The following is a 24,001-nucleotide window of genomic DNA, read 5'->3' on the forward strand; positions in this document are numbered from 1 at the left end:
TACGCACAAAAAGCTTATTTCTCTCATTTTGTGCAAAAACTTTTTTTACATCCCTGTTAATGAGCATTTCTCCTTTGCCAAGATAATCCATCCACCTGACAGGTGGGGCATATCAAGAAGCTGATCAAAAAGCATGATCATTACACAGGTGCACCTTGTGCTGGGGACAATAAAAGGCCACTTTAAAATGTGCTGTTGTCACAACACAATGCCACAGATGTCTCAAGTTTGGAGGGAGCCTGCAATTGGCATGCTGACTGCAGGAATGTCCACCAGAGCTGTTGCCAGAGAATTGGTTAATTTCTCTACCATAAGCCTCCTCCAACATCGTTTTAGAGAATTTGGCAGTATGTCCAACCGGCCTCGCATCGGCAGACCACGTGCAACCATGCCAGCCCAGGACCTCCGCATCCAACTTCGTCACCCGCGGGATCCTCTGAGACCAGCCACCCGGACAGCTGATGAAACTGTGGGTTTGTACAACCAAAGACTTTCTGCACAAACTCAGAAACCGTCTCAGGGAAGCTCGTCGTCTCGACCTGACTGCAGTTCGGCATTGTAACCGAGTTCAGTGGGCAAATGCTCACCTTTCAGGGCCGGCGCCAGAATGAATCAGTTGGACATTTGATTTCCATGGGGTTTTGTTTTTTATTGGACCTTCTATGTGGATATATGTATAAAACATGTTTAATAAATTCAATAAATTGTATTCGTCAAGTGCCTTTGTTACAACTATGAAACAGGAAGTGATGGTGTTGGAACCCGATATAATCGTATTTTTATAACGAAACATCAGTAGCCTAAACATCATTACAACTGTTAAGTGTGTTTGATAACAGTGAAAATCATCCCAAAAGCAATAATGGCATAATGAGAGCCTGGTTCCTCTCTGGGTTTATTCCTAGATTCTCTCAAGATGGGTTCTGACCATTTGTGCAAACCCACAATTCCTCTCTCGGTTTATTCCAAGATTTCCTGCCTTTCTAGGGAGTTTTTTTCCAAGCCACCGTGCTTCTACATCTGCATTGCTTGCTGTTTGGGGGTTTGAGGCTGGATTTGGGGTTATGGTATTGGGCCCCATGGTGGAGGTGGGGTTATGGTATGGGCCCCATGGTGGAGGTGGGGTTATGGTATGGGCCCCATGGTGGAGGTGGGGTTATGGTATTGGGCCCCATGGTGGAGGTGGGGTTCTGGTATGGGCCCCATGGTGGAGGTGGGGTTATGGTATGGGGCCCCGTGGTGGAGGTGGGGTTATGGTATAGGGCCCCGTGGTGGAGGTGGGGTTATGGTATGGGGCAGACATAAATAACAGACAACAAACACAATGGCATTTTATTGATGGGAATTTGAATGCCCAGAGACACCGTGACGAGTTCCAGAGGCCCCATTGTCGTGCCATTCATCCACCACCATCACCTCTTCAGCATGATAATACACGGACCCATGTCGCAAGGATCTGTACACAATTCCTGGAAGCTGAAAATGTCCCAGTTCTTCCACGATCTGCATACTTACCAGAACCAGAAATGTCACATGTTAAGCATGTTTGGGATGCTCTGGATTGACGTGTACGACAGCGTGTTCCAGTTCCCACCGATATCCAGCTACTTCATACAGCCATTGAAGAGGAGGTGGGACAACATTCCACAGGCCACAACCAACAGCCTGATCAACTCTATGTGAAGGAGATGTGTCGCGCTGCATGAGGCAAATGTTGGTTACCCCAGATACTGACTGGTTCTGATCCATGCCCCTACCATTTAAAAAAAAGTTTCTGTGACCAACAGATGCATATCTGTATTTCCAGTCATGTAAAATCCATAGATTAGGGCCTAATGAATGTATTTCATTTGACTGATTTCCTCATATGAACTGCAAAGTAAAATCGTTGAAATTGTTGCATGTTGCGTTTGTGTTCAATGTAGCATCGTTGTGCTACCATTTCCTTTTATTTTTAGCAATTCTTTTCTTAATTTTGAACTCTGCATTATTGGGAAAGGGCTAGTAAGTAAGCATTTTACGGTAAAGTCTACACCTGTTGTATTCGGGGCTAATAGAATGTTATTTGGTTGTGTGGAGCAGCTCACCAAAGACAGAACGTGGCAGGAAAGATGTTCCAAGTCATTATATCTACCAGTAAATGCGAAGCCAAGAATGGTTATGCAAACCATATAAAAAAGTTCAAAGTCTTGGTTGAATATTTGTGATGTGAAATTCAGTCATCATGTAATAGCCTACTTTGAAAATCTGACATTTCCTCTAGGCTCTTGGAAAGTCATTGACGTTATGGCTCTTGGAAAGTCATTGAGGTTATGGCTCTTGGAAAGTCATTGAGGTTATGGCTCTTGGAAAGTCATTGACGTTATGGCTCTTGGAAAGTCATTGACCTTATGGCTCTTTGGCTCTTGGATAGTCATTGACGTTATGGCTCTTGGAAAGTCATTGAGGTTATGGCTCTTGGAAAGTCATTGAGGTTATGGCTCTTGGAAAGTCATTGACGTTATGGCTCTTGGAAAGTCATTGACCTTATGGCTCTTTGGCTCTTGGAAAGTCATTGACGTTATGGCTCTTGGATAGTCATTGACGTTATGGCTCTTGGATAGTCATTGAGGTTATGGTAGCCGATTTAGAGGTTCTACCGCTATTCCGTAATTTCATTTCTGATCAGTTTTCATGAAAAATGTAGCGGCTTTGGTTTGCTTCCTGATGTTTCATTTTGAAGGGTGTTGAGCTTCTTCCAGACTTCATTAGTGTGTTTGTGTCTGACTGGCCACATCGTTAGTGTGTTTGTGACTGACTGGCCACATCGTTAGTGTGTTTGTGACTGACTGACTGGCCACATCGTTAGTGTGTTTGTGACTGACTGGCCACATCGTTAGTGTGTTTGTGACTGACTGACTGGCCACATCGTTAGTGTGTTTGTGACTGACTGGCCACATCGTTAGTGTGTTTGTGACTGACTGACTGGCCACATCGTTAGTGTGTTTGTGACTGACTGACTGGCCACATCGTTAGTGTGTTTGTGACTGACTGGCCACATCGTTAGTGTGTTTGTGACTGACTGGCCACATCGTTAGTGTGTTTGTGACTGACTGGCCACATCGTTAGTGTGTTTGTGTCTGACTGACTGGCCACATCGTTAGTGTGCTTGTGTCTGTCTGACTGGCCACATCGTTAGTGTGTTTGTGACTGACTGGCCACATCATTAGTGTGTTTGTGACTGACTGGCCACATCGTTAGTGTGTTTGTGTCTGACTGACTGACCACATCGTTAGTGTGTTTGTGTCTGACTGACTGACCACATCGTTAGTGTGTTTGTGTCTGACTGACTGGCCACATCGTTAGTGTGTTTGTGACTGACTGGCCACATCGTTAGTGTGTTTGTGTCTGACTGACTGGCCACATCGTTAGTGTGTTTGTGACTGACTGACCACATCGTTAGTGTGTTTGTGACTGACTGGCCACATCGTTAGTGTGTTTGTGACTGACTGGCCACATCGTTAGTGTATTTGACTGACTGGCCACATCGTTAGTGTGTTTGTGACTGACTGGCCACATCGTTAGTGTGTTTGTGTCTGACTGGCCACATCGTTAGTGTGTTTGTGTCTGACTGACTGGCCACATCATTAGTGTGTTTGTGACTGACTGGCCACATCGTTAGTGTGTTTGACTGACTGGCCACATCGTTAGTGTGTTTGTGTCTGACTGACTGGCCACATCGTTAGTGTGTTTGTGTCTGACTGACTGGCCACATCGTTAGTGTGTTTGTGTCTGACTGACTGGCCACATCGTTAGTGTGTTTGTGTCTGACTGACTGGCCACATCGTTAGTGTGTTTGTGACTGACTGGCCACATCGTTAGTGTGTTTGTGTCTGACTGGCCACATCGTTAGTGTGTTTGACTGACTGGCCACATCGTTAGTGTGTTTGTGACTGACTGGCCACATCGTTAGTGTGTTTGTGTCTGACTGACCACATCGTTAGTGTGTTTGTGACTGACTGGCCACATCGTTAGTGTGTTTGACTGACTGGCCACATCGTTAGTGTGTTTGTGACTGACTGGCCACATCGTTAGTGTGTTTGTGACTGACTGACCACATCGTTAGTGTGTTTGTGACTGACTGGCCACATCGTTAGTGTGTTTGTGACTGACTGACTGGCCACATCGTTAGTGTGTTTGTGACTGACTGACTGGCCACATCGTTAGTGTGTTTGTGACTGACTGGCCACATCGTTAGTGTGTTTGTGTCTGACTGGCCACATCGTTAGTGTGTTTGTGACTGACTGGCCACATCGTTAGTGTGTTTGACTGACTGGCCACATCGTTAGTGTGTTTGTGTCTGACTGACTGGCCACATCGTTAGTGTGTTTGTGACTGACTGACCACATCGTTAGTGTGTTTGTGTCTGACTGACTGGCCACATCGTTAGTGTGCTTGTGTCTGTCTGACTGGCCACATCGTTAGTGTGTTTGTGACTGACTGGCCACATCATTAGTGTGTTTGTGACTGACTGGCCACATCGTTAGTGTGTTTGTGTCTGACTGACTGACCACATCGTTAGTGTGTTTGTGTCTGACTGACTGACCACATCGTTAGTGTGTTTGTGTCTGACTGACTGGCCACATCGTTAGTGTGTTTGTGACTGACTGGCCACATCGTTAGTGTGTTTGTGTCTGACTGACTGGCCACATCGTTAGTGTGTTTGTGACTGACTGACTGGCCACATCGTTAGTGTGTTTGTGACTAACTGACTGGCCACATCGTTAGTGTGTTTGTGTCTGACTGACTGGCCACATCGTTAGTGTGTTTGTGTCTGACTGACTGGCCACATTGTTAGTGTGTTTGTGACTGACTGGCCACATCGTTAGTGTGTTTGTGACTGACTGGCCACATCGTTAGTGTGCTTGTGACTGACTGACTGGCCACATCGTTAGTGTGTTTGTGACTGACTGGCCACATCGTTAGTGTGTTTGTGACTGACTGGCCACATCGTTAGTGTGTTTGTGACTGACTGACTGGCCACATCGTTAGTGTGTTTGTGACTGACTGGCCACATCGTTAGTGTGTTGTGCTGACTGACTGGCCACATCGTTAGTGTGTTTGTGTCTGACTGGCCACATCGTTAGTGTGTTTGTGACTGACTGGCCACATCGTTAGTGTGTTTGTGACTGACTGGCCACATCGTTAGTGTGTTTGTGACTGACTGGCCACATCGTTAGTGTGTTTGTGACTGACTGGCCACATCGTTAGTGTGTTTGTGACTGACTGGCCACATCGTTAGTGTGTTTGTGACTGACTGGCCACATCGTTAGTGTGTTTGTGACTGACTGGCCACATCGTTAGTGTGTTTGTGACTGACTGGCCACATCGTTAGTGTGTTTGTGACTGACTGGCCACATCGTTAGTGTGTTTGTGACTGACTGGCCACATCGTTAGTGTGTTTGTGACTGACTGACCACATCGTTAGTGTGTTTGTGTCGGGAGCATACTGTCTGTTTAGTCAGGCAATGTTCACATTATTCTGACATATTTTATGTAAATATCATTTGAATGTCAATGCATAACGCCATTGGGTAGGCCTATTAAAATAAACTCAGCAAAAAAAAGAAAAGTCCCTTTGTCAGGACCCCGTCTTTCAAAGATAATTCGTAAAAATCCAAATAACTTCACAGATCTTCATTTGTAAAGGGTTTAAACACTGTTTCTCATGCTTATTCAATGAACCATAATTAATGAACATGCACCTGTGGAACGGTCGTTAAGACACTAACAGCTTACAGACGGTAGGCAATTAAGGTCACAGTTATGAAAACTTAGGACACTAAAGAGGCCTTTCTACTGACTCTGAAAAACACCAAAAGAAAGAATGCCCAGGGTCCCTGCTCATCTGCGTGAACGTGCCTTAGGCATGCTGCAAGGAGGCATGAGGACTGCAGATGTGGCCAGGGAAATAAATTGCAATGTCCGTACTGTGAGACGCCTAAGACAGAGCTACAGGGAGACAGGACGGACAGCTGATCGTCCTCGCAGTGGCAGACCACGTGTAATAACACCTGCACAGGATCAGTACATCCAAACATCACACCTGCGGGACAGGATGGCAACAACAGCTACCCGAGTTACACCAGGAACGCACAATCCCTCCATCGGTGCTCAGACTGTCCGCAATAGGCTGAGAGAGGCTGGACTGAGGGCTTGTAGGCCTGTTGTAAGGCAAGTCCTCACCAGACATCACTGGCAACAATGTCGCCTATGGACACAAACTCACCGTTGCTGGACCAGACAGGACTGGCAAAAAGTGCTCTTCACTGACGAGTTGCGGTTTTGTCTCACCAGGGGTGATGGTCGGATTTGTGTTTATCATTGAAGGATTGAGCGTTACACCGAGGCCTGTACTCTGGAGCGGGATCGATTTGGAGGTGGAGGGTCCGTCAAGGTCTGGGGCGGTGTGTCACACCATCATTTGACTGAGCTTGTCATTGCATGCAATCTCAACGCTGTGCATTACAGGGAAGACATCCTCCTCCCTCATGTGGTACCCTTCCTGCAGGCTCATCCTGACATGACCCTCCAGCATGACAATGCCACCAGCCATACTGCTCGTTCTGTGTGTGATTTCCTGCAAGACAGGAATGTCAGTGTTCTGCCATGGCCAGCGAAGAGCCCGGATCTCAATCCCATTGAGCACGTCTGGGACCTGTTGGATCGGAGGGTGAGGGCTGGGGCCATTCCCCCCAGAAATGTCTGTGAACTAGCAGGTGCCTTGGTGGAAGAGTGGGGTAACATCTCACAGCAAGAACTGGCAAATCTGGTGCAGTCCATGAGGAGATGCACTGCAGTACTTAACCTGTTAGGGCTAGGGGGCAGTATTTACACGGCCGGATAAAAAACGTACCCGATTTAATCTGGTTATTACTACTGCCCAGAAACTAGAATATGCATATAATTATTGGCTTTGGATAGAAAACACCCTAAAGTTTCTAAAACTGTTTGAATGGTGTCTGTGAGTATAACAGAACTCATATGGCAGGCAAAAACCTGAGAAGATTCCAAACAGGAAGTGCCCTCTCTGACCATTCCTTGGGCTTCTTGGCTCTTTTTATTGAAAACTTAGGATCTTTGCTGTAACGTGACACTTCCTACGGCTCCCATAGGCTCTCAGAACCCGGGAAAAAGCTGAATGGTGTAATTCCAGCCCCAGGCTGAAACACATTAGCGCCTTTGGTAAGTGGCCGATCAGAGGACCATCAGACTGAGGCTCGTGCACGAGGGGATCCCATGTTTTTATTTTCTCTCTCTTTGAACGTAAACACGCTTTCCCGGTCGGAATATTATCGCTTTTTTACGAGAAAAATGGCATAAAAATTGATTTTAAACAGCGGTTGACATGCTTCGAAGTACGGTAATGGAATATTTAGAATTTTTTTGTCACGAAACGCGTCACCCTTCTTTACACTTCGGATAGTGTCTTGAACGCACGAACAAAACAGAGGATATTTGAAGATAACTATGGATTATTTTGAACCAAACCAACATTTGTTATTGAAGTAGAAGTCCTGGGAGTGCATTCTGACAAAGAACAACAACGGTAATAACATTTTTCTTATAGTAAATCTGACTTTGGTGAGGGCTAAACTTGGTGGGTGTCTAAATAGCTAGCCCTGTGATGCCGGGCTATCTACTTAGAATATTGCAAAATGTGCTTTCACCGAAGAGCTATTTTAAAATCGGACATAGCGAGTGCATAGAGGAGTTCTGTATCTATAATTCTTAAAATAATTATGTTTTTTGAGAACGTTTATCGTGAGTAATTTAGTAAATTCACCAGAAGTTTGCGGGGGGTATGCTAGTTCTGAACATCACATGCTAATGTAAAAAGCTGGTTTTTGATATAAATATGAACTTGATTGAACAAAACATGCATGTATTGTATAACATAATGTCCTAGGTGTGTCATCTGATGAAGATCATCAAAGGTTAGTGCTGCATTTAGCTGTGGTTTGGGTTTATGTGACATTATATGCTAGCTTGAAAAATGGGTGTCTGATTATTTCTGGCTGGGTACTCTGCTGACATAATCTAATGTTTTGCTTTCGTTGTAAAGCCTTTTTGAAATCGGACAGTGTGGTTAGATTAACGAGAGTCTTGTCTTTAAAATGGTGTAAAATAGTCATATGTTTGAGAAATTGAAGTAATAGCATTTCTAAGGTATTTGAATAACGCGCCACAGGATTCCACTGGCTGTTACGTAGGTGGGACGATTTCGTCCCACTGGCCCTAGAGAAGTTAATGCAGCTGGTGGCCACACCAGATACTGACTGTTACCTTTGACCCCCCCTTTGTTCAGGGACACATTATTCCATTTCTGTTAGTCACATGTCTGTGGAACTTGTTCAGTTTATGTCTCAGTTGTTGAATCTTATGTTCATACAAATATTTACACATGTTAAGTTTGCTGAAAATAAACGCAGTTGACAGTGAGAGGACGTTTTTTTGTTGTTGCTGAGTTTATGTCAGATCTCGACCCAGGACAGTATTATTTCCCATTCGGGCCAGTAGCTTTCAGTTGGCACTAGCAAATTCATCGGAATATCAAGCCTTGGTCAATATTCAAAAAGCATCTCTGAATAGGAGTGCTGATCTAGGATGAGGACCCCCCCCCCTTCATTCTGAATAGGATCAGGACCCCCGTCCCCGTCCCTTCATTCTGAATAGGATCAGGACCCCCGTCCCCGTCCCTTCATTCTGAATAGGATCAGGACCCCCGTCCCCGTCCCTTCATTCTGAATAGGATCAGGACCCCGTCCCCGTCCCTTCATTCTGAATAGGATCAGGACCCCCCCGTCCATTCATTCTGAATAGGATCAGGACCCCGTCCCCGTCCCTTCATTCTGAATAGGATCAGGACCCCCGTCCCCGTCCCTTCATTCTGAATAGGATCAGGACCCCCCCGTCCATTCATTCTGAATAGGATCAGGACCCCGTCCCCGTCCCTTCATTCTGAATAGGATCAGGACCCCCCCGTCCATTCATTCTGAATAGGATCAGGACCCCCCCCCCGTCCCTTCATTCTGAATAGGATCAGGACCCCCCCCCCCCGTCCCTTCATTCTGAATAGGATCAGGACCCCCCCGTCCATTCATTCTGAATAGGATCAGGACCCCCCCCCCGTCCCTTCATTCTGAATAGGATCAGGACCCCCCCCCCCCCCCCCTCATTCTGAATAGGATCAGGACCCCCCCCACCCCCCTCATTCTGAATAGGATCAGGACCCCCCCCCCCCCCCCTTCATTCTGATCTGGTCCTAGATCAGCAGTCCTATTCTGAGAAGGTTTATGAATACGGACCAGACCAGTAGAGGGCACTGTCCCAGCTGTGTCTGGTAGTAGAGACTTCATGTCTGAACAGAAGAGATTACATAAAATAACCTGTGTTCTTCAGTGTGAAACAAAACAGGGAAGATCTGATACAGATAACTAACTTCAACAGAAACATAACAATGAGGTTGATTATTATTTACACTAGTTGAATCTAGTTTTGAATGTAAGAGACACTGTGTGTGTGATAGTAAGTCCATGCACGTCCCCTCTAATGGAAGAGATTTGATGGTAACTCCCTCCAGCCGTGCTTGAAGGAGAACAAACTGAGCAGAGGCAGGTAGAGACAAAAAACAACCAACGACGGCAATAAAGAACACATTCGGAATCTGACAGCGATGTCATCGCGTCACGTGTGCGTTTCCCTGACGACACAGCTGCGGTTGGCGCGGAGCTGAGCCAGCTGGGTTCTGAAGCTGCCGCTCTTCTTCCTGGGCTCCTCCTCCCGCGTGGGCGTGGCCTCCTCCTGGGTTAGGGTTTCCATGGTAACGGAGGAGGGAAACACCTGGAAGGTGAGGACCCTGCGTGTACGATCCAGATCGCTGTCGTCGCTGTTCTCCTGCTGGTCACAACATACACAAATGGATCTTTAACGCTAACCGCTAGGGAATTTCACTATCCGAACAGTATCATGAATGTGCGTCGGATATTCAGAATAATAATAATAAAACAAATAAAAGGTTTTTATTTTTACAACAATTGTTAACAGATTATTTCACTGCATCACAATTCCAGTGGGTCAGAAGTTTACATACACTAAGTTGACTGTGCCTTTAAACAGCTTGGAAAATTCCAGAAAATGATGTCATGGCTTTAGAAGCTTCTGATAGGCTAACTGACATAATTTGAGTCAATTGGAGGTGTACCTGTGGATGTATTTCAAGGCCTACCTTCAAACTCAGCGCCTCTTTGCTTGACATCATGGGAAAAATCAAAAGAAATCAGCCAAGACCTCAGAAAAAAAATTGTAGACCTCCACACGTCTGGTTCATCCTTGGGAGGAATTTCCAAACGCCTGAATGTACCACATTCATCTGTACAAACAATAGTACGCAAGTATAAACAACATGGGGCCACGCAGCCGTCATACTGCTCAGGAAGGAGACGCGTTCTGTCTCCTAGAGATGAACGTACTTTGGTGTGAAAAGTGCAAATCAATCCCAGAACAACAGCTAAGGATCTTGTGAAGATGCTGAAGGAAACAGGTACAAAACTATCTATATCGACAGTAAAACGAGTCCTTTATCGACATAACCTGAAAGGCCGCTCAGCAAGGAAGAAGCCACTGCTCCAAAACCGCCATAAAAAGCCAAACTACGGTTTGCAAATGCACATGGGGACAAAGATCGTACTTTTTGGAGAAATGTCCTCTGGTCTGATGAAACCAAAATAGAACTGTTTGGCCATAATAACCATCGTTATGTTTGGAGGAAAAAAAGGGGGGGGGGGGGGGGGGGGCTTGCAAGCCGAAGAACACCATCCCAACCGTGAAGCACGGGGGTGGCAGCATCATGTTGTGGGGGTGCTTTGCTGCAGGAGGGACTGGTGCACTTCACAAAATAGATGGCATCATGAGGAAAGAAAATGATGTAGATATATTGAAGCAACATCTCGAGACATCAGTCAGGAAGTTAACCTGTTGGGGATAGGGGGCAGTATTTGCACGGCCGGATAAAAAACGTTCCCGATTTAATCTGGTTACTACTCCTGCCCAGTAACTAGAATATGCATAGAATTATTTGATTTGGATAGAAAACACCCTAAAGTTTCTAAAACTGTTTGAATGGTGTCTGTGTATAACAGAACTCATTTGGCAGGCCAAAACCTGAGAAGATTCCAAACAGGAAGCACTCTCTCTGACCATTACTTGGCCTTCTTGATCATCTCTATCCAAAACAGGGGATCTCTGGCATAACGTGACATTTTCTAACGCTCCCATAGGCTCTCAGAAGGCGCCAGAACGTTGAATGATGACTTTGCAGGCCATGGGTGAAAAACAGTAGCGCATTTGGTAAGTGGTCGATCTGAGAACAATGAGACTGGGGCGCGCGTGCACGAGACTCCACCATGTTTACATTTTCAGTCTTTGAACGAAAACAGGGTTTCCTGGTCGGAATATTATCGCTTTTTTACGAGAAAAATCGCATAAAAATTGATTTTAAACAGCGTTTAACATGCTTCAAAGTACGGTAATGGAATATTTTGAATTCTTTTGTCACGAAACGCGCCGGGCGCGTCACCCTTCTTTACCCTTCGGATAGTGTCTTGAATGCACGAACAAAACGCCGCTATTTGGATATAACTATGGATTATTTGGAACCAAACCAACATTTGTTATTGAAGTAGAAGTCCTGGGAGTGCATTCTGACGAAGAACAGTAAAGGTAATCCAATTTTTATTATAGTAAATCTGAGTTTGGTGAGTACCAGGCTATCTACTCAGAATATTGCAAAATGTGCTTTCACCGAAAAGCTATTTTAAAATCGGACATAGCGATTGCATAAAGGAGTTCTGTATCTATAATTCTTAAAATAATTGTTATGTTTTTTGTGAACGTTTATTGTGAGTCATTTAGTAAATTCACCGGCAGTGTTCGGTGGGAATGCTAGTTCTGAACATCACATGCTAATGTAAAAATCTGGTTTTTGATATAAATATGAACTTGATTGAACAAAACATGCATGTATTGTATAACATAATGTCCTAGGTGTGTCATCTGATGAAGATCATCAAAGGTTAGTGCTGCATTTAGCTGTCTTCTGGGTTTTTGTGACATTATATGCTAGCTTGAAAAATGGGTGTCTGATTATTTCTGGCTGGGTTCTCTGCTGACATAATCTAATGTTTTGCTTTCGTTGTAAAGCCTTTTTGAAATCGGACAGTGTGGTTAGATTAACGAGAGTCTTGTCTTTAAAATGGTGTAAAATAGTCATATGTTTGAGAAATTGAAGTAATAGCATTTCTAAGGTATTTGAATATCGCGCCACAGGATTCCACTGGCTGTTGAGTAGGTGGGACGCTTAGCCCAGAGAGGTTAATGCTTGGTCGCAAATGGGTCTTCCAAATGGACAATGACCCCAAGCATACTTCCAAAGTTGTGGCAAAATGGCTTAAGGACGACAAGGTCAAATTATTGGAGTGGCCATCACAAAGCCCTGACCTCAATCCTATAGAACATTTGTAGACAGAACTGAAAAAGCGTGTGCGAGCAAGGAGGCCTACAAACCTGACTCAGTTACACCAGCTTTGTCAGGAGGAATGGGCCAAAATTCACCCAACTTATTGTGGGAAGCTTGTGGAAGGCTACCCGAAACGTTTGACCCAAGTTAAACAATTTAAAAGGCAATGCTACCAAATACTAATTGAGTTTATGTAAACTTCTGACCCACTGGGAATGTGATGAAAGAAATAAAAGCTGAAATAAATCATTCTCTCTACTATTATTCTGTCATTTCACATTCTTAAAATAAAGTGGTGATCCTAACTGACCTAAGACAGGGAATTTTTACTAGGATTAAATGTCAGGAATTGTGAAAAACTTGAGTTGCAATGTATTTGGCTAAGGTGTATGTAAACTTCTGATTAATTCATTCATTCATTCATGTAGCACCAACAATGTTATTCATCAGGTCATGGGCTGGAGTAGCTATTTAGCTAGCTAGGCTAATTGAGGCCAGATTATGCGTTTTCTCCACAACCCCATACAGATAACACAACAGCCTACACGTTGGTGCTCGCTGTAGCCTACTTCTCACTTATCTCCATCTTGCATTGCCTTCGTGAACCGTCACTCCACTTGGTACACATTAAGCCTCTTTGCTGCTTTGATTGGCCAACATAAACAACAAGCTAGACAGGTGAAGGCTACCGGTCTTTTTATGGGGCGTACCTCATAAAAACTACACTGAAAAGTGTTGTGGTTTTATTAACTTAAATCATTTGAAATGTCATTGTATATCCCTGTATGTAACAATGTCACATGGATAGTAGAATTTAATTTAGACAAAGGCGAGTGTTATCAAAGGCCAGTGTTATCAAAGGCCAGTGTTATCAAAGACCAGTGTTATCAAAGGCCAGTGTTATCAAAGACCAGTGTTATCAAAGGCCAGTGTTATCAAAGGCCAGTGTTATCAAAGGCCAGTGTTATCAAAGGCCAGTGTTATCAAAGGCCAGTGTTATCAAAGGCCAGTGTTATCAAAGGCCAGTGTTATCAAAGGCCAGTGTTATCAAAGGCCAGTGTTATCAAAGGCCAGTGTTATCAAAGGCCAGTGTTATCAAAGGCCAGTGTTATCAAAGGCCAGTGTTATCAAAGGCCAGTGTTATCAAAGACCAGTGTTATCAAAGGCCAGTGTTATCAAAGGCCAGTGTTATCAAAGGCCAGTGTTATCAAAGGCCAGTGTTATCAAAGGCCAGTGTTATCAAAGGCCAGTGTTATCAAAGGCCAGTGTTATCAAAGGCCAGTGTTATCAAAGGCCAGTGTTATCAAAGGCCAGTGTTATCAAAGACCAGTGTTATCAAAGACCAGTGTTATCAAAGGCCAGTGTTATCAAAGGCCAGTGTTATCAAAGGCCAGTGTTATCAAAGGCCAGTGTTATCAAAGGCCAGTGTTATCAAAGGCCAGTGTTATCAAAGACCAGTGTTATCAAAGGCCAGTGTTATCAAAGGCCGGTGTTATCAAAGACCTATACATTTGATTTGTTCACAACAGCGCTAGATATAACTTTGTGAAATAACGCAAATCTGGGCTACCTACCGCCTTTCCATCAGGATCAGGATCGCTATGGAGACCGCTGCTATGGAGACCGCTGCGGTTGAGATTGTTGCATGTTCCCGCCCTCTGACGACTTCCTCTGGACCTCTTCTTCCTCTTCCTCCCTCTGCTCACAGCCTGGCTCTCATATCTCCTCAGGTTCCTACACACAAGGTGTTTGTTACTTCACTGTGTTAAATTCAACCTTTATTTAACTGTGTGACCTCATGTTGTGAGTGTGTGTGTGTGTGTGTGCTTTACCTCTGTAGGAAAATGTGCGGTCTGGAGCAGGCTGGCTGCTCTCCCCTGGTCTGCTCTCTGTGTCTAATCCGGCCCAGATGGGTCCACAGCCTCCTAACAACAACAGTACTGTGGGTTACACACACACACACACACACACACACACACACACACACACACACACACACACACACACACACACACACACACACACAGAGACACACACACAGAGACACACACACAGAGACACACACACACACACACATTCCTCTCTCTTACCCTTTAACGTTCTGTGGTCTTCTGGGTGTCCACTTCTTCATGAGAACCCATTGGTCACATGACAAGGAAGTGGGATCTGATAGACCAATCAGAGAGAAGGGCTATTAGAAATCAGACATCTGCTCAGTGGGTTTGTTTTGCTAGGCAACCAGTCGGTGAAGGACTTCTCTGACGGGGCGGGTGTGTTTGTGTGTATTCACCATTGTCTGTTAGTTTGTCCAGCGGAGTGTTTCTTCTACTCTTGGCTTCTCTGTGAAGTCTCTGACAGGTCAAACACAGACCAGGTGGAAGAGTTAGTGGAGTGGCCTGAACCATGAAGGAGGGGCCAGAGACAATGCTGTCCAATGAGCAGCAGGATTCAGCGTCTGACTCCACGCCTCTTTCCGTCTGCCCCGTCACCTTTCCACCAATCACAGCCTTCCCCTGGCTGACTGACAGCTCTAGTGGCGATGACCCACATTCTGAGACACTGTGGTTTCCACGGTGACGGTCAATCAGGTCGTGATCCGTGGCCTCGTCCGAGATCACGATGCTCGAGTCAGCAGATTCCCAGCCCGGCCCTGCCCCTTCACCCTGCCCTCGCCGCCTCATCCCAGGCTGGCCAGCAGGATCACTGGAGCCCCAGGCTTCAGAGGCCTTTTTGGAGGCTGAGTGACTCAGTCTGGATGGACGCATGGAGCTTCCCCACCTCACACAATACTGCAGATTCACCTGCAACACAGGGAGATCATTACACACACACCCTGCAGATTCACCTGCAACACAGGGAGATCATTACACACACACCCTGCAACACAGGGAGATCATTACACACACCCTGTAGATTCACCTGCAACACAGGGAGATCATTACACACACCCTGTAGATTCACCTGCAACACAGGGAGATCATTACACACACACCCTGCAACACAGGGAGATCATTACACACACCCTGCAGATTCAACTGCAACACAGGGAGATCATTACACACACCTGCAACACAGGGAGATCATTACACACACCCTGCAGATTCAACTGCAACACAGGGAGTTCATTACACACCCTGCAACACAGGGAGATCATTACACACACCCTGTAGATTCACCTGCAACACAGGGAGATCATTACACACACCCTGTAGATTCACCTGCAACACAGGGAGATCATTACACACACCCTGTAGATTCACCTGCAACACAGGGAGATCACACCCCCTTGTTCTGGACCAGAACAACAAGGTCTGAAGGAGAAGTAGCTAAATAGCTAGTTGTAATTTCAGACAGAAGATGTGGTATATTACCTGTAAAAAATATAAGGCATGACCCCCCTTTCAAACAGTCCCTTATTTACCCCTTGCTTGCAGGTATACATACCCCTTTTATACATATCAGTGGGTAACTAGCAGATTGGGAGGGGTGGAGGGGTGGAGGGGTGTGGTTAAAGTAACAGCCCAGTGTTTCCAGATTTCTATGAAATATGACCTATAATTAATTACAATACCAAAAAAGCTTTGTTTTTCCATTTCAAATGAGGGAGGTGTTTTAAACAATGGAAGTGTCAAACATCTACCTGCAAAAAAGCAGAGCCATTCACACAGACCCAAGTCCTGTATTTTGGTTACAGGGTCTGAAAATAGAGGAATCTTGACTAGTTCTTTAGGTGGGTTTTAAAATGTATCATGTTTTTTTCTCTTACCCCTATTCCTTTCAATTATACAAAAAAGCAGCCATAAATTTGTGGGATTTTGGTATGTGTATAAAAGGGATATAGTTAAAGACAACGATTTGTGAACTTTTCCTGTTGAAAAGCGATATCCCAAGTATAAATACTGTAAAATACACACACTAAACAATATGTTGAGTAAAAGGGTTTAGAAACGTGCAAACTTCAAGGAGTATGGCTTTCAAGGTGTTGAGAGGATCAATGAAGAAGAGGGAGTTCTGCTGTCATGATTTACCTGGACCACCTATTCAGATGTACCTTTTGTTATTAAGTAAACAAGGTGTTTAATTGGAGGTGAAAAGGAGACTAGGAGTGGTACTTTAATGTTGTGCTTCTAGCTGCCTACCCTGATGTAGCCACCGGTCTCACCTCCTTGACTTCCTTGGTCTGTCGAATATTGAGACCTGTGAATAAGAAGGACCAACTGTTTGCTGCCTAGCTAGCTATTGCCACTAACGTTACTTCCGTCTGTTGTTGTAGCTAACATGTTGCTAACTAGCTAGCTAAGGTAAAAATGACTTGTACTCAAATCTGACCAGTTAGTTACAACAAATGCCTGAGCCAAACCAAATGATCTACCTGGGATAGGTACAAAGGCAATCTACAAAAACCTATACAGTAGCTAGCTAGTTAAGTAAGCTAACAGAGTTAGCTAACTTTATGTTGTGTTTATGTTAGCCATCAGCTTCAAAAACAGTACTGTTGGCTAACGTTACTTACTGAGTCTCAAAATGTTCATAATCTATCCGTTTAGAAAGAATCATCTCCTTTGCGTCCTGCTTTGAGCTTGCTAACTACCGTAACTAGATGTATGAAAGTAACGGAGGGCGACTGAAAGCGGATTTCGGTTAGTTCTGATCAGGTTTCCGTTAAGGCCGAGAACACAACAACTCACCCTCAGGCAGCTCCTCTCTCGCGCAAAACTCCATTCAAACCTCAGCGCATGCGCACTGGGGACGTGTTGTTCGCCAACGAACGGCTCTTCTTTTCTTTTTGAACGGCTCTTTCTGATGAACGGCTCTTTCTGATGAACGGCTCTTTCTGATGAACGGCTCTTTCTGATGAACGGCTCTTTCTGACGAACGGCTCTTCTTTTCTGATGAACGGCTCTTCTTTTCTGATGAACGGCTCTTCTTTTCTGATGAACGGCTCTTTCTGATGAACGGCTCTTCTTTTCTGATGAACGGCTCTTTCTGATGAACGGCTCTTTCTGATGAACGGCTCTTTTTTTTTTTGAACGGCTCTTTCTGATGAACGTCGAGAACCGAATAGCATTGGTGAAAGAGCCGTTCATTCGACTCCCTGATTTGCATTCTACTGCTTTTTTGAGTTAACAAAAAAATGTACGTTTTTCTGCATAAACATAAAGTGGGCGACTCCTCACTGCAGAAACAATAATAAATAGTGTCAATCTGGTCCAGTCTGAATTTTTTCAGTGCATAAAAACAGAAGCACAATCGAGAGCATCCTGTCGGCAGCTGCTCCGCCCACAACCGTAAGGCTCTCCAGAGGGTAGTGCGGTCTGCACAACGCATCACCGGGGGGCAAACTACCTGCCCTCCAAGGACACCTACAGCACCCGATGTCACAGGAAGGCCAAAAAGATCATCAAGGACAACAACCACCCGAGCCACTTCCTGTTCACCCCGCTATCATCCAGAAGGCGAGGTCAGTACAGGTGCATCAAAGCTGGAACTAAAAAACAGCTTCTATCTCCAGGCCATCAGACTGATAAACAGCTTCTATCTCCAGGCCATCAGACTGTTAAACAGCTTCTATCTCCAGGCCATCAGACTGTTAAACAGCTTCTATCTCCAGGCCATCAGACTGTTAAACAGCTTCTATCTCCAGGCCATCAGACTGTTAAACAGCTTCTATCTCCAGGCCATCAGACTGATAAACAGCCATCACTAACATTGAGTGGCTGCTGCCTACACTGAGACCCAATCACTGGCCACTTTAATAAATGGACCACTAGTCACTTTAAACAATGCCACTCTAAATAATGCAACTTTAATAATGTTTACATATCTTACATTACTCATCTCATATGTATATGTACTGTATTGAGACCCAATCACTGGACACTGTAATAAATGGATCATGAGCCACTTTAAATAATGCTACTTTAATAATGTTCACATATCTTACATTCCTCATATCACATGTATATACTGTATTTTATACTATCTACTGCACCTTGCCTATGCCTCTCGGCCATTGCTCATCCATATATTTATATGTTCATATTCTCATTCACCCCTTTAGGTTTGTGTGTATAAGGTAGTTGTTGGGGAATTTTTTTTTTTTTTTTTTTGTTAGATATTACTGCACTGTTGGAACTAGAAGCACAAGCATTTCGCTACACTCGCATTAACATCTGCTAACCATGTGTATGTGACCAATAACATCTGCTAACCATGTGTATGTGACAAATAACATCTGCTAACCATGTGTATGGACCAATAACATCTGTTAACCATGTGACCAATAACATCTGCTAACCATGTGTATGTGACCAAAAACATCTGCTAACCATGTGTATGTGACCAATAACATCTGCTAACCATGTGTATGGACCAATAACATCTGTTAACCATGTGACCAATAACATCTGCTAACCATGTGTATGGACCAATAACATCTGCTAACCATGTGTATGTGACCAATAACATCTGCTAACCATGTGTATGTGACCAATAACATCTGCTAAACATGTGTATGTGACTAATAACATCTGCTAACCATGTGTATGTGACCAATAACATCTGCTAACCATGTGACCAATAACATCTGCTAACCATGTGTATGGACCAATAAAATTTGATTTGATTTGATTGAGAGGAAAAACAATTGCAGGCCATGTAATAATTTGACCAGGCAAAAACACAATTGAAAGCGCATTTCACAATCTGACATAATGGACGCTTACCTTTTGGGATTTACATTAGAGATTTGCAAATTTGTTCATGTTTCTATGTCGGTTTTTAAATAAAGGTTAAATAAATAAAACGTAAAAAAAATTAAGCATTTTGAATGAAGAACCGTTTGGGAGTCAAATGATCCGGTTCTTCTAACGTGAATGGAGTCAAATGATCCGGTTCTTCTAACGTGAATGGAGTCAACTGAGCCGGTTCAGGAATGCTCATCTCCAGCGCCAAAGATAAACCACAGCCTGTCGTCATAGAGGACGGAACGAGCAAGGAGGTGGGGCAGAGCCAAGCACCAGATCCTATTGGTGCATTCTCGCATAGATCTGCATATTTTCGTTAGGGAACGCCTACTTTGTGAAGTGTGCAATAACTACATTTACCTTTTGCACTCCTTCTAAACAACATTATTATTTTTTTTACAACTTTTGCAAAGGGTAAAGTCTACAAAACTTAGTTTACTCTGTTCATAACAGATTCTAGTTTTTGGATGACTGTATTGAGATACACTTTTTAATAAATTAGGAAATTTGCTTTATTGGGCTTCCTCTCGGAAACGCCAAGCTAATGCTTCACATTTATACATCTGATTAAATATCTGTCTCATTGTTCTATCTGTGACAGTACTGTCCAGTGAGTGTGGCGTTCCTGTAAAAAAATGGCTGTGACTAGATGTCAGGTATAACCAAAGAGGTAGAGGATGAGAGGCCCAAGACGGAAGTGCATGCAAATAATGTCTTATGATTTGTTCGGGAATTAGAAGGAAAATGTAGCTAATTCGTGGATAGAAGTGGACCTTAACTGTGAATGACATCCAGGTAATTGAGTGGGAATGATCACTAGGGCGGTGGTTGATGGTGGACCCGGGGTCACGAAAGACAAGGAAGAAAATATAACATATTATGAGGGCCTCCTGAGTGGCCCAGTAGAATATATTATGAGGGCCTCCTGAGTGGCCCAGTAGAACATATGAGGGCATCCTGAGTGGCCCAGTAGAACATATGAGGGCATCCTGAGTGGCCCAGTAGAACATATTATGAGGGCCTCCTGAGTGGCCCAGTAGAACATATTATGAGGGCCTCCTGAGTGGCCCAGTAGAATATATTATGAGGGCCTCCTGAGTGGCCCAGTAGAATATATTATGAGGGCCTCCTGAGTGGCCCAGTAGAACATATGAGGGCATCCTGAGTGGCCCAGTAGAACATATTATGAGGGCCTCCTGAGTGGCCCAGTAGAACATATTATGAGGGCCTCCTGAGTGGCCCAGTAGAATATATTATGAGGGCCTCCTGAGTGGCCCAGTAGAATATATTATGAGGGCCTCCTGAGTGGCCCAGTAGAACATATGAGGGCCTCCTGAGTGGCCCAGTAGAACATATTATGAGGGCATCCTGAGTGGCCCAGTAGAACATATTATGAGGGCCTCCTGAGTGGCCCAGTAGAATATATTATGAGGGCATCCTGAGTGGCCCAGTAGAATATATTATGAGGGCCTCCTGAGTGGCCCAGTAGAACATATTATGAGGGCCTCCTGAGTGGCCCAGTAGAACATATTATGAGGGCATCCTGAGTGGCCCAGTAGAACATATTATGAGGGCCCCCTGAGTGGCCCAGTAGAATATATTATGAGGGCCTCCTGAGTGGCCCAGTAGAACATATTATGAGGGCCTCCTGAGTGGCCCAGTAGAATATATTATGAGGGCCTCCTGAGTGGCCCAGTAGAATATATTATGAGGGCATCCTGAGTGGCCCAGTAGAACATATTATGAGGGCATCCTGAGTGGCCCAGTAGAATATATTATGAGGGCATCCTGAGTGGCCCAGTAGAACATATTATGAGGGCCTCCTGAGTGGCCCAGTAGAACATATTATGAGGGCCTCCTGAGTGGCCCAGTAGAACATATTATGAGGGCCTCCTGAGTGGCCCAGTAGAATATATTATGAGGGCCTCCTGAGTGGCCCAGTAGAATATATTATGAGGGCATCCTGAGTGGCCCAGTAGAACATATTATGAGGGCCTCCTGAGTGGCCCAGTAGAACATATTATGAGGGCATCCTGAGTGGCCCAGTAGAATATATTATGAGGGCCTCCTGAGTGGCCCAGTAGAACATATGAGGGCCTCCTGAGTGGCCCAGTAGAACATATTATGAGGGCATCCTGAGTGGCCCAGTAGAACATATTATGAGGGCCTCCTGAGTGGCCCAGTAGAACATATTATGAGGGCCTCCTGAGTGGCCCAGTAGAATATATTATGAGGGCATCCTGAGTGGCCCAGTAGAATATATTATGAGGGCCTCCTGAGTGGCCCAGTAGAACATATGAGGGCCTCCTGAGTGGCCCAGTAGAATATATTATGAGGGCATCCTGAGTGGCCCAGTAGAACATATGAGGGCCTCCTGAGTGGCCCAGTAGAATATATTATGAGGGCATCCTGAGTGGCCCAGTAGAATATATTATGAGGGCCTCCTGAGTGGCCCAGTAGAATATATTATGAGGGCCTCCTGAGTGGCCCAGTAGAATATATTATGAGGGCCTCCTGAGTGGCCCAGTAGAACATATGAGGGCCTCCTGAGTGGCGCAGCGGTCTAAGGCATTGCACTGTACTGCTAGAGGCATCACTACAGACCCGGTTTTGATCCCAGGCTGTGTTGCAGCCGGCCGCGACCGGGAGACCCATGAGGCGGCGCACGATTGTCCGGGTTAAGGGACGGTTTGGCTGAGAAGGAGCTGAGTGGAGATGGAAGTAGTGTGGTGAGGACGGTTGGAGTCAGCTGCAAAAAGAGGGATAGGTGCTCTAGTAAACCTGACTGGAGTATGGATGTAGTTAGTACCTGTAGCGAAGACCGCTGAGCTCAGAGATGGACCTGACTGGAGTATGGATGTAGTACCTGTGGTGAGGACCGCTGAGCTCAGAGATGGACCTGACTGGAGTATGGATGTATTTAGTACCTGTGAGGACCGCTGAGTTCGGGTCTCTCGTCCCGAGGATGAGATGGATGATTCGGGTCCAGTGGGAGAGAGATTTGTGGAAAGGATGGATCCTGTCATTTTGGCTGATCCTTATGTGGTGTCAGGTTGGGGACTGTTGAGTTGGTGAGAGTAACTCGGAGTGGATTAGTGATGATTCATTGTGTTTCTTCAGTCCAGAGCGAGCGGGCGCTCTGATCAAATCCCGGAGGACGTCCTCCAGCCTATCAGAGCACTTGTAGCATGAACTGACATATTGTCCACCCAATCAAAGGATCAGAGAATGAATCTGGTACTGAAAACATAAGCTACAGCTAGCTAGCACTGCAGTGTATAAAATGTGGTGAGTAGTTGACTCAAAGAGAGAGAAAGACAATAAATAGTTGAAAAGTTTTGAACAAATACATTTCTTCCAAAATGAAGGAGAAGCAAGACAGAAATAGAGAGAGAGAGAGAGAGAGAGAGAGATTGTCCTTTTTTTTCACTTTCAGTTTCACTTACTTAGCTAGCAAATGCAGTTAGCTAGTTTAGCCTACTGAAACACCCTACTGACTGTACACTGTAACGTTACTGCATGATTATAGCGGGTTTACTAACGCGCTAGTTCCATTAGCTATGCTGGCTATGACGTTACTTTAGCTAACATGGTAACAACGATGCAGGCTGTGTGTAGCGGTTTGGCTTGGGACGTTTTTTTTCCCCCGCCTGGTCGCTTACAGCTGATGTGTTTGTTCATTGAAGTCCACAAGCGAAGGGAGGATGCAGGCAAGAGTGTGCAAGGCAGTATTGAATGACAATGTCTGTCACATCAAATTTGTTTCTTGACCTGTGTGCACCTACATTGTAAACTTTCATTCATAGGCTGGTGTAACAGTATAGCTTCCGTCCCTGGTTCAAGCCCAACCTGGGCTTGAACCAGGGACCCTCTGCACACATCAACAACTGACACCCCACGAAGCATCGTTACCCATCGCGCCACAAAAGCCGCGGCCCTTGCAGAGCAAAGGGGAACAACCACTTCAAGGTCTCAGAGCGAGTGACGTCACCCGATTGAAATGCTATTAGCGCGCGGCACCGCTAACTAGTTAGCCATTTCACACCGGTTACACTAGGTTGTAGCAACCTCATGATGGGTACAGGGAACATTCGAGTATCGGATGGGATGCCTCTGAATCCACCTCCATCTACCTATGCAAAAACTTCCTGCGTCGGAGGTGAAAGGTGACAGAGCTAGAGCTATGTTTGTCAGACCACGAGACATCCCCGAAAAAAATCGGTCTTCTCACAAAATCATCTGTAGAGTCAGAATGGATTCGGTCTACAAAATAGAATATTATGACCACTCGATGGAAAGATGAGACTCTCAGGAACACGATGGTGTTCTCCGCAGCCTGAAGTCCTGAGTGGCCCAGTAGAATATATTATGAGGGCATCCTGAGTGGCCCAGTAGAATATATTATGAGGGCATCCTGAGTGGCCCAGTAGAATATATTATGAGGGCATCCTGAGTGGCCCAGTAGAATATATTATGAGGGCATCCTGAGTGGCCCAGTAGAATATATTATGAGGGCATCCTGAGTGGCCCAGTAGAACATATTATGAGGGCCTCCTGAGTGGCCCAGTAGAACATATTATGAGGGCCTCCTGAGTGGCCCAGTAGAACATATTATGAGGGCCTCCTGAGTGGCCCAGTAGAATATATTATGAGGGCATCCTGAGTGGCCCAGTAGAACATATTATGAGGGCCTCCTGAG

General features: G+C 45.1%; 1 protein-coding gene across 3 annotated transcripts; it reads right to left on the reverse strand.

The window, feature by feature from the left end:
- Nucleotides 1-9,495: 9,495 nt before the first annotated feature.
- Nucleotides 9,496-17,240, reverse strand: LOC106594920 (uncharacterized). Of its 3 annotated transcripts, none has more exons than XM_045714376.2 (7): nucleotides 17,070-17,232; nucleotides 16,696-16,753; nucleotides 14,847-15,357; nucleotides 14,647-14,722; nucleotides 14,389-14,481; nucleotides 14,131-14,290; nucleotides 9,496-9,936 (listed from the first exon to the last, which is right to left on the reverse strand). In XM_045714376.2, exons 1-7 carry the CDS (start codon nucleotides 17,111-17,113, stop codon nucleotides 9,727-9,729), a joined length of 1,152 nt encoding a protein of 383 aa, XP_045570332.1. In that variant the 5' UTR covers nucleotides 17,114-17,232; the 3' UTR covers nucleotides 9,496-9,726. The 3 variants fall into 3 exon arrangements, with proteins under 3 accessions (XP_045570332.1, XP_045570331.1, XP_045570336.1); XM_045714375.2 differs by having other exon boundaries at nucleotides 9,496-9,939; XM_045714380.2 differs by lacking the exon at nucleotides 16,696-16,753 and having other exon boundaries at nucleotides 9,496-9,939; nucleotides 17,070-17,240.
- Nucleotides 17,241-24,001: the final 6,761 nt, after the last annotated feature.

This window comes from Salmo salar, chromosome 03 (genome assembly GCF_965601325.2).
Source record: "Salmo salar chromosome 03, fSalSal1, whole genome shotgun sequence".
Classification (NCBI taxonomy): Eukaryota; Metazoa; Chordata; class Actinopteri; order Salmoniformes; family Salmonidae; genus Salmo; species Salmo salar.

Coding starts and splice junctions, on each gene's coding strand:
- LOC106594920 (XM_045714375.2), bottom strand. CDS start 17,113: ATGATTCTTTCTAAACGGATAGATTATGAACATTTTGAGACTCA. Junction 16,754..17,069: donor TATGAACATTTTGAGACTCA/GTAAGTAACGTT, acceptor TCTTATTCACAG/GTCTCAATATTCGACAGACC. Junction 9,940..14,130: donor CTGATCCTGATGGAAAGGCG/GTAGGTAGCCCA, acceptor TGTTGTGACCAG/CAGGAGAACAGCGACGACAG.